Here is an 11,625-nt window from a genome sequence, read left to right as displayed (position 1 = left end):
CTGGTTTGTCCATCGATCTGTCATTCGTGTACAAGTTAGCGCGGAAGGATTCTGGGAAATGTAGTGTGAGAACAATATCGTCACAGAGCCAAAAAACAGCTTCAAATTTGTTTATTGCTGGCTGCGAACAATGTGAAACGCACAAGAGAAAGGCAAAATGAAGGGGTTATTTTGACTATCTTTAACGTTACTTTTAAATTTTTATATTTTCCTTACCAAATCGTTGGTGCTAGCGTTGTCCGTGGAAACAATTCAAATCTCAAACGTTTCATTCAACTTGTAGTGAATGTGTGTGAGGATTGGGGGGGGGGGTGTTATTGTTATTATTAGTATTTTGTATTTTTTTTTTTACGATGGTTGTTTGTAACCACAGATTACCGTCTTCGACCCTGTGACAACAACAACTGGAGTACACTGCCTTACTTCCCGAACAGACCACAGAGGTGAGATCATCGAGAGCGAACAATAATGTTATTGTGGCTGTAAGAGGTTTTCTACCGCTGGGTGACAGCAACAAGCTATGAATAGCAGGGCAGCTGAACGACACGACCATGGCGAAGTAGTCGACTCTTGTCTTATTTTTATATCCGTGAGTTCTTTGATGTTCTAAATGTTTTTAAGTTTACTATGAACTGAGAACTAGAGATGTAGACATATATTTTATTTAATACCACACTGGCGAAATTCTGTCGTTACAGCAGCGCAAGGGACAGGGAAAAAAAGAAAAATAGAAAAACATAAATGAGAAAAATTGTCTACAAAAAAGCTAAAATATTATATTTGGTCAAATAAACCAAAATTTTCCTTTTTTTTATATGTACATGAAGTTCAGTTGGAATAATAATATTATATTTGGTAAAATAAACCAAAATTTGCCTTTTTTTTTATATGTACATGAAGTTCAGTTGGAATAATAATATTATTGTATAGCCTGACTGCTGTACCACCAGTGTGAAAATCTACTAGATTACTATTTGACTAGTAGGCTAGCTAAAGTAAAATGTTTATAAAGAAGTAGCAGAGGTAAAATTTAACTCTGATTTATTTAAATGTTGACCTGCCTCTGAAATCCAAACAATTAGGAGACACAGAGTAACAGACACAAAGGAATGGTTGCTTTAAGGGAGAAGGCAAAGATAAAACTCAAAACAACCCTTGACTTTATTTCCAGGCAGAGGTCATAGACAGTAAACTCTAAGCAAGACCAAATTTTATACACAAAACAGGAAAAAAAGGCAGTTGAAACTGACACCATGAAAAAAACCCAACAGAAATCTCAAACCATTTCTATGTAACTACAATTTTGTAAGAGAATTGTGAAATTTAAGTATTGTGAAATTTAAGTATTCAGTCATTGATTCCTTATTTCCTGCATATTCCCTGGAGAAAATCAAATGATATTAATAATAAAGAATAGAGAAGGTACTAGGCAGAGGCTTAAAAATATATGCATCTCCTGTGAGTCATTTGCACTGGCAAGACAATTCACCATCTAGGGATGTAGTTTAGCACAGCAGGGCAAGGTCAGACAAGACGGCACTTGAATTTTTCTATTTAAGAAAGAAAATGCAGCTTCCCTACACCCAGTCAGAAGGATCCAGCCCAGTGTATGACCTTCAAAACAGCCCACAGAATGAAAATGGAGCTTGTCTATTAAGTGGTTAGAAGTCAAGTGACTTTAAAGGTGACTCTTAATGTAATGTACAGCTTAGTAAGGCTGTGGTTAACCTGAAACAATTTGAATTAAAATTATTTATTTTGCAAGTTATTCTTTGTTTAATGGATATTTCTTTTCACAGTCATGTGAATAGAAAAGAATTGTAGGCATTCCTGTGGAAAAGCGAAGTGCATGTTACTGCTTCCTTAGGAATTAAGAGGTTAAGTAACACTTGATTAATTGAGCAGCAGGAAGTGGGAGCACCTCTAAGGAAGCAGAATGTTTAGCAGTTTGGAGCATTCAGATACGTAACACAATGCTTCAACCTTCATAGGATTGGACACCGAAGCAAGAGAAACTCAGAGAAACTACAAAGAGCTCAAGGGCTAAATGTCAGACTGTAGCATGTTAAATGTTAGAGTTCATGGCAGCACAATTAGAAGAAGACTGAACAAGGTGACTTCTGTAGAAGGGTTGCCAGGTGAAAGCCCCATCTCTAAAAAGAATATGGGAGCACACAGCATGTCCAAAGACAAATAGCACCAAAATGGAGATGTTTGGCCATAATGCACTGCGCCATGTTTAATGAAAACCAAAACACGACATATCAGCACAAGCACCTCGTACCAGCTACCAAGAATGGCGAAGGAGGGGTATCAAAGGTATCCCCTTGGAATGGTTTAGGTCGTACCTCTCCAAGAGGACTTTTTCTGTGAGCCTTGATGATTTTATTTCTTCCCCAGCTCCTTTTACTTGTGGTGTCCCGCAGGGATCCGTATTAGGCCCAATTCTTTTTTCAATCTATATGTTGCCCCTAGGCCTAATCTTTAGGAAACATAACATCTGCTTTCACTCATATGCCGATGACACCAGATTTATCTTCGGTTTAATAGAAACACCTCTACGCCCATGGAATCGTTAGTCAAATGTCTCGGCGAAGTTAAAACCTGGATGGCCTCAAACTTTCTTACCTTCAACGAGGATAAAACAGAGGTAATTATTTTTGGACCAAGCTGTAATTTCAATGCCCCAGATTTGGACTTATGTAACCTAACATGTGCTGTTAAAACGCATGTAAAAAACCTGGGGGTTCTCTTGGATATCAAACTTACATTTGAGAAACAAATTAATTCATCCAATGCGTTTTAGAATTAAATTCAAAATCTTACTTTTAACTTATAAAGTGCTAAATGGCCAGGCACCGGACTATTTGTCTGACCTTGTGCAGCTGTATACGCCCTCTAGAGCCCTTCGATCAAGTGATCACCTACTCCTTACTTTACATAAGTCTAGGATGGTTCATAGAGGAGATCGGGCATTTGCAGTTGTGGCACCGAAAATGTGGAACGATCTACCTCTCCACATTAGAAAGGCCCCAACTGTTACTCTTTTTAAATCGCATCTTAAAACATATTTTTTTACTCTGGCTTTCGAAACTGTAGGAGCGTTACCAATTCTTTTATCCTAATCTGTTTTTAATTATCAGTTGTTGTTAATGTCACTGTTTAATTGTTATGTTGTACAGCACTTTGGTCAACGCCCTGTTGTTATAAAATGTGCTTTATAAATGAACAAATGAAATGAAATGATGTATGGCTGTTTTGCCCTGGGCACCTTACAGTCATTTAGTCAAGCATGAACTCCTCTGTATACCAAAGTATTCTAGAGTCATCTGTCCGATAGCTAAAGCTTGCCCAAAACTGGGTCATGCAAAAGGACAATGATCCCAAGCACAGCAGCAAATCTCCAACAGAAGGGCTGAAAAAGAATCAAGGTTTTCATTTTTTGTGCTTTATTTTTTTAAAAGCTAGGACAAGACATGGACTCCAAATTGGTACCTTACCACAGTTCCACTTAATTGTGTGTGGTGATCGTGCTCAGCTCCGTTCAGTCTAGGATCCAGCATTTATAACAGAGGGACAAAAAAAGATATAGACTATTGCAAGGTGTTGCAATGGCATGCAAAGTCCAGACTGAAATGCTGTGGCAGGACCTTAAAAGAGCTAACAAATGCCCACAAACCTCAATGAAAGCACTGTTGTAAAGAAGCGTGGGACAAAAATTCCTCCACAATGATTTGAGAGCCAGAAAAAGTCATACAGAAAACAAATACTTCAAGTTATTGTTGAGGTGGTTCTACAAGCTATTGACTCATGGGGTATACTTAGTTTCCCACAGGACTGGATAGTTTCACGTGAAATCTTTCTTTTTCATATGACTGTATGTGTGATGATGCTGATATTCTTTGTCTTACTATGCTAAATCTCTTTGGCTTTGATTGTTAGTCGGGGTTTTAGTGAAGCTCGAAGGTGCTTTTCACAGTTTTATTTTAAACTGATTAATCTAATGAATAATTGGCCAGGCGATCAACAAAAATTATTTTAATTTCTCATATTATTAAGGACATATTCATCAATTTATTTTTATTTTAAAGAAATAGCCAGAATGGTTCAAACACTATGCCAAATCATGGTTAAAGGGAAACAGCAGAAAATGTGATAGGAGTAATAGTATGACAGCAGCAGTAATTGTAAAAGTACCATTTCAATAAGAGCAACAGATGAAATGGTGATGACAGGGACAATGATATTTGGCAGCTGTGTTTCAGAAGCTTTCACTGGAGCCAAAGTGACTCATTCTGCAGAGGAAAACTCAGCTGCAGAGGGAAGATGCCATTGATGCTGGTGTCCCTGCTCTGCTGTGTCACTGCAGCCAGGGCCTGTCTGCAGTGCGACCGCAGCATCCGAATGATGCACGAGGACTTCATCTTGTCTGCTCCCACTCTGCAAGACCAGCTCGACTTGCAAAGTATTTGTGACCAAGCCTATGTGACCTACATAGAGACCAGTCAGGAACGAAAGGGGGTCATTGGTGAGATCAGGAAACTGTTATATCGTAGTTCTTCTCTTCCGATAATGTCAGGCCAAAGATGTAAATTTATAAATACTTATAAATAAACTAAAATATAAGTGTAAAGCAGTTAAAATGATCAAAATAAACCAAATAGCACTGTTTTTTTTGCTTAGATCCCACTACTCTATACAGAGCCAAAACTGAATACCAGAGTGAATTTGATCGCTTCTTGAAAACCAAGCTCACTGGTGAGAAACAAAAAAACAATCTATCATTCTTATTCTTTCCACTCAGAAATAAACAGTAGCTGTAAACGCACCCAAACACTCCAACATGTAGAAGGCCATTATTACTTTTCATTATATCATCACTGAAAGTATTAACATGTTAAAATGTCTTTTAAGGATCTATAACATTTGAAGCTGTTCAGATCATGGAGAAAGGCAGGAAGATTTTAGAGAAACATCTGGATGCTTTCGTCCCCAGTGGTAATTTGCATAACAGTCGGGGTTCTGCAAAGTATGAGGCAATAAACTTTTTGTAAGTCATCGCTGTGAAAAACATGCATTAGTTTCAGATCATTTATTATCTTTTTTTTCTTTCCCTCAGAATTATGCCCCAACATATGTGGTAAGTACTGAGACTGTGACAAATGATCTTTTAAGAGTGACTCATACAGATTTTTCCAGTGACAGTGGACCGTAAAACTTTGATCGAGAGACGTGAGACAACTGTAAAATGTTTTTTGCTGTCATTTGACAAACCAATGACTTTTCATTTATTTATTTATTTTGGTGTTTGATTTGCATACTTTCCAGAAAAATGTGTGGTCTCATAGGGATCAGTACCAGGACCAATTTAATGTTCAGTATATGTAGGCTAGAAAGGTTAGCACCATCGCTTGAAAGTCCCGAGTTTTAGTCCATCAGGGAGTTTGGGACTTTCTGTGTGGAGTTAACATGTTCTTCCTGTGCTTTTGGAAGTTCCCTCTGGGACTCCGCCTTCCCGCTACAGTCCAAAGACATGCATGTTAGATTAACTGGTGATTCTTCATTGACTGTAGGTGTAAATGTGAGCATGAATGGTTGTTCATCTTTGGGTTAGCCCTGCGACAACCAGACAACCTCTCCCAGAAATACCCAACTCTCACTCAATGACAGCTGGGATCGACTCCAGAAGACTGCAAAAAAAAATTACAAAAGCGAATATCAGCAAACTTCATAAAATCAAACTCATACAAATCATTTATTGGTCATTTTGAGATCATATGACCTGCTCCCACAGTCTGGGGACTAATCCTATAGCATACAATTACTATTGTTTATTAATGGCACGAAATGGCATGAAAAGTAAGTAAGGTGTGTGTGTGTGGGGGGGTGCTCACTATTTCCATCTCACTCTGGGGGGCTGTTAGATCTCTAGTTATGTCCCCCCCACTTTCCATTACAATAAAGTATTTTGAACTGATTTCAAACACTTGTAATGGAAAGTGTTTCTAAGTGTTTTCATTTCTGTTTTCCTACTGGCTTTATTTTTATTTTTATCAGGTTTCCCTGCCTTTTTTTTCCTGATGTTAAACTTCAGTCTTCCACCCTTTATACTTTTCAAATATCCTTTTTCTATTTTGTACTTGTTGTTATCTGCTGTTTTAGGTCATCCGTACTGTAGTTTTGCCTATGTGTCTATTCTGTAATGTGTGTTATGTGTTTGTTGTAAATAAGTTTCTAAAACCCCTTTTACATAAGTGCAATATATATTAACTGTATTATGCATGATTTTTTTTTCTCTGTGTTGCTATACATCATTTTATATCCATGTAGTATTTATTTTAGAGGGTGTGTTTGTGTGTCATTATCAGGGCTTCTAATTAGAAGAGTAATGGATTGCGTCTCTTGCCGCTACAAAGTATACATCTGTCCCTCTCCGACTGGACAACAGGACTGTGGTGGTATATTTTAATTTATTTGTTCTCGTGTTAATGCATGAGTGGATTAGGAGGAGTCATTCCTATGTGTTGGGACTGCACCGTTCTTTAGAGTGCAAAGATATATGATGTCACGAGTGTATAAATGTGTGCTTACGCGAGTGACTGCTGCTGCCTGTCCATGTGAGACACTAATGAAAAAGATTATTCAAGTAATCCTGATTCAGACAAATGGAGGATCCCACTTTCTCCCTCCTCTCAACCTTTGTCCAGAGTATCCGGTGCAGGCTGAGGAAGGAGGCCAGGCTTTGTTGAATTGTTTTCTTCCGTGGCACCGTCTTCTATTGGGTAGACCGGAGTACCACTACTCCTGGGTGCCAGGAGCATCAGAGACTGATAAGGTCTCATTGCCATCACTGATGACAAATGAAGGCACAAACATTAAGACACCTAAATACTTCAATATAGATACATTTTGAAGTATCTGCATTCATCTGTAGTCTCTGTATTAGGTTTCTTTCCATATTCAGCTCCACAGTATCATACATATTTACTGTCTGACGGTTTTACACCCCTAACTTGAAACTATTCCTTCCTAATTTGTAAACACAGATGAATGAAAGTGACTTCAGTGTCTTGGTAGTGACAGAAGACTCATCTATTGTCTTGAATCAACTGCGTTTGGATGAAGAAGGAACATACCGCTGCTCCCTGCAAGCCCAAAATGGGACCATCTTCTATCAAGCCACTTTCCCACTCACCGGTACACATACATCCAGCCATCCATTAACTCATCTATTTTATTCTGCTTTTCCAGTTTAGGGGCTCGCCAGGTGCTGGAGCCTATCCCAGCAGTTAGATATGCTGTATTAAATAGAACTGACCATTAAGTACATTCTGAGTTGCTAAACTTGAATTAATATACATCTAGTTCTAATAATTTACACAGAATGTTGTTGGCTGTTGTCTCTTACCTCAGTAAATGTCACAGATTTTAGTATTCTGGTCTGAGGGCTGCTAAAAATAAATTTAAAGGTCATTTAAGACACAACAAATAAAGAAGTAAATTATAAAAGAAACAACTTTACTGCATGTTCAGAAAAGTGCTAAAACTATCTGTATTTTGGGGCTTTTTTTAATTACACCTGTTTGTTGTTTCTGTAATATTCTTCTCTTTAATCTTGGGACTTCCTCGTATTTTTTTTACTGCATTCTTGTTTCTTTTTTTTTTCTTTATGGACTTCCACAGAATTGCAAAACGCTTTCATTCTTATACCACAGCAGTTTTTTGTGAAAATTCAGGTACAGTTTGGTACAGTAATGTAGTGTTATTTGTCAATACACTTGAATTAACTGCTGATGCCATTTTTAATACTATAATACATTAGTGTAATGACACTTAGCAATGTAAATGTTTAAGTACACAAAAAGAACAAAGTAAGAAAATGTAAAATTGCAAAGTGATGGTTGGTACATAAATTAACAGACAAAAGCTGGCAAATCCAGCCGCCTTTACTGTAATTTCAAGGGAAATTTCTTCTTCTCCTCCTTCTTCACAGTCATATCGTTGCCTCACCAGACTCACTGGCCTTTAGTCACTCTGCCCTCCCTGCCTCATGGAGACAGCTACTCACCTTTTCAGCCTACGGAGGCCTTGCTTGTGCCACTCATCGCTGTGGTTACGGCTTTGACTCTGACAGCAAGCGTAGGACTCGCAGTTGTCCTGAGGTGAGACACAGCCAGTGGGTGGAGGGGAGAAAGAGGGGACAAGAGGTTTGCAGGAAGGGTGGAGGTGAAAAAGGTAGCACAGAACAGTCAGAGCACGACAAACTGAATAATGCAAGTCAAAGGGACTGGCCGTGCTCGAGTGCAGTTTGAGGACTGAATTATAATTTGTTAAGCGATCCCATGTGCAATATCAGTCTACGTAAATAAGGTCATTGTTTACATTTGAAGTGAATTACGCCGATAAGTTGTTTTCTCTGAAAGTGTCGTCACTTCTTCCAGGAAGTGATGACGGCACCTTAGCAGCAGGTGTTAACTTAGATTTCCACCTCAAGTTCTGCGTGGTAATGGGTAGTTCTGTCTTCACAATCTAAAAACAAAAAAGCAATTAAAAAAGAAACTAAATCGCTTCGTGTGTAATCCTTTCTTGTAGCGTGATGATGAATCAGCAAAGAACAGCAACAGAACTGAGGAGAAGGAAGAAGGAGGAAAACGGGACCGAAAACATGATGTGATAACTGAACTCAGTACAGTAAAAACACACTTTAATAACAGGAAGGTTTTTCTTCACTTCAGGTTTGGCGTTTTGTTTTGCAGTGAAATAAATTTCCCAGCAGAAAGTGCCATGTCATTTCTAGAAATCACGTGGAAGTGAGAATACATTTTGGCGACATGCAAGTGAGACAAAACATGACATGGGTGTCATGTTTGAAAGACGCGAAAAAGGAATCAAGCGAAGTGATGTCAGCCAAGAAACAAGTTTGCGGATTAACAAAACCAGACTATACAACACAGCTGAACTCAGAAATGCAGAAATTCCCCAGAAACCCCTCGACATTAAGCAACAGCTCACTGGAAGACAGTTATGTTTCTCTCGTTCCCCCTGAATGAAGCGATGTTGTTATCACGTGGGCGTTTATGAGAGGAATCAGGGATGAGATAAATCTCCCTGATTGCAGTGTTTTTCAGAGATTACTAACCACAGCCATCCAATTAATCCTGGATAATCCCCTTGTGAGGAAGGAGGGGGCTAAAGCCAGGAGCAGACGTTTTCATCAAAGATTCAACTAATGTTTAGTTACTCATCTGTTCATTCAGAAGTACACAATAAGGTCAAAAGCCCCCTTTTTTTTAGCATTTGCATTATTACTCATGTTTTAGTCATTCTGTTTTCTGCCACACTTGATGATATCAGCTGCTTTGGTTTCAAATATAGTCTGTTTACTCCTCACACAGGCTCGGTCATGATCTCAACGCCAGTGCTCGACGTCCGTCACGTATCATTTAGCTGCTTCTGACTGCCTTCTTGTCTTGTTGTGCGCATACGAAGGGATGTTGGTGTGAAACCAAATTTCCTGTGTAAAGGCGCTAAGGAATCATCAACAACAGCAGCAAATTCACACCTGTCTTTTGCCATTGTGTCACATGAGATCATGACTGGTAACAAAGAAAAGTAAGTGAAAGGTTTAAAAATGAAAGCAATCAGTTGATATTGTATGAGTCACTGCCAATTGGAAGTCACCGGTGAATCGTTGCTCAGGTTTTCAGGGTAATTCCTGATGAGCGTATTTTAATCACTGAAAGCTGGCTTGGGTTATGAGCAAAGGCAAATGAAACAAAGGTCGCAACAGTGTGAGGGGGTGTGTGCGCGGAGGCTGAAAAAGAGAGAGGCTGTGGTCTGTCTGGATAGTGACAGGATGTATGTGTGGTGTTGTTTCCTGTCTGGCTCACTGACATGGGGGCGAAAGCTGAAAAAAAATCTTTAAGACACCCTCACGCAGAGATAGTCGCGTCACAATCTTACAACTACGTGGGTTTATATGTGTGTGTTTTTAACCTAATATGCAGTCTGAGGCTACTGTAAATGCATGCTCAGCGACTTCACTGACAGCCATGATGAAGTGTGCAGTTTGAGTGTTTGTGTGCACATACTGCTGTGGACTGAAATTGCAGCCTCAGCAGGGAGAGGGAATGACAAAGTGTGAGCACTTCTGGAAGAGCAGCAGGCAGCCACAGGGGAGGGCGAAGAGGGAAGTAGGAACAAGAAGAAAGTGGAGTCAGAGGTTTGAGTGGGAGAGATCTGTGGGAAGGCAGACTGATTTTTAATGTGGGTTATGAGGAAACGAGGACAAAGACGTCAGATTACACCTCGTGATAAAAACCGTCCCACACTACACATAGAATATACTTTCACATCAGTGACCTATAGTTGTGGAATGACCTCAAGATTGTTGTCTTCACTGCCATAACAACTTTTATTGGAAAATAATTTAATAAAAGCATCAGAAAATACTCCTAAAACTTGGCTTTAGTGCTTGGGTGCTTATCAGTAGTTAAATATTCACAACTAAATATGTAAAATCCTATGATTAATTACTAGCTATTGTTTGTTATGAGGTTAATGTGTTTGAATGGTGTGATCAGATCTGACCAAAAGTGGCAAACACATTCACTTCTCATCATATTGACGTGTAGATATTAATAGATCTTGAGCCCACAATTACGCTCATGTACTTCAGACTGCTGAGATAATGACAAATACAGAACACAAAATCCAGAGTTCGTTTAGGTTCCCCCCCCCCAACACACAACATGAAGGAGGCTTTGAAGTCACCAACATTGTAACCATTCACCATGAATACCATCAGTCTGCTGCTCAGTCCCCCAAACAAAGAGTTTGCACTGTGTGATATTTAAAATTTAACTTTAAAAGGAAAATAAATTGTTTTATATTTCAAATTGAGAGGTGGCACTTTTTTTCTATAGTAGTCTGAAAGGTTTCTGCTAAGACTTCCATCTAATTTGTGACTTCTCTTGTTGATCACAATGCTTTTAAGTTACTGTAAGTCTGACAATATGTCATTTTTTTAAAGATACAATACTGTGCAAAAGTCATGAATTATCTCTCATCTCTTCATGATTTGTTAGAAAAATTGGGAATGGGTTATTGAAACGTGCAAACATAAATCAAAAAAATGGACTGTTTTTTATGTAGTCTAGTCTCACTCATCGATTCACACACACACATTCATGCAGCATTTTATATATACCTAAGTGCTCTCTAACACTCACACACTCACACTCATACTTCATCATGTGGACTGGAGGAGTCTGAGATCAATCCCCCGACCTTCCAGTTGGTGGAGAAACCGTTCTAACCCCCAGGACACAAGGAGGACAATTTTGGCTTAAAAATGGTAAAATCCATATCCTCTTTCTTATAAGTTTCTGTTATTTATTTATGGAAAGTAAATAATAAATCTTCAAAAAATATATATTTTTCCAGCTCATGCATCAAAGATACACTTCATGACATACTGTAGTTGCTGTCTGCCATGCTTGACATGAACCTGTTACCACTACTCTGGAACCTGAAAAATATTGTTTAATAAATTGTTGACCCCAAAATAAGTTGTGCCAAAAATTGGTCCACCCCAAGGATTGGGTCCCTAGACACAAACGGAGT

The 11,625-nt window shown here is 38.8% G+C and overlaps 1 protein-coding gene across 1 annotated transcript; it reads left to right on the top strand.

The window, feature by feature from the left end:
* The first annotated feature begins 59 nt into the window (after window positions 1-59).
* On the top strand, window positions 60-9,979 carry izumo1 (izumo sperm-oocyte fusion 1). The gene is made up of 11 exons (XM_082555554.1): window positions 60-165; window positions 374-443; window positions 4,266-4,528; window positions 4,684-4,758; window positions 4,915-4,998; window positions 5,120-5,140; window positions 6,369-6,458; window positions 6,708-6,835; window positions 7,047-7,197; window positions 7,994-8,162; window positions 8,593-9,979. The coding sequence occupies exons 3-11, from the start codon at window positions 4,327-4,329 to the stop codon at window positions 8,672-8,674; spliced, it is 1,002 nt and encodes a 333-aa protein (XP_082411680.1). The 5' UTR covers window positions 60-165; window positions 374-443; window positions 4,266-4,326; the 3' UTR covers window positions 8,675-9,979.
* The last annotated feature ends 1,646 nt before the right edge of the window (window positions 9,980-11,625 follow it).

This window comes from Aulonocara stuartgranti (assembly GCF_965226115.1).
Source record: "Aulonocara stuartgranti genome assembly, chromosome: 12".
NCBI lineage: Eukaryota > Metazoa > Chordata > Actinopteri > Cichliformes > Cichlidae > Aulonocara > Aulonocara stuartgranti.
The sequence above is the reverse complement of the archived record's forward strand: the minus strand, read 5'-3'. Positions and strand labels throughout refer to the sequence as shown.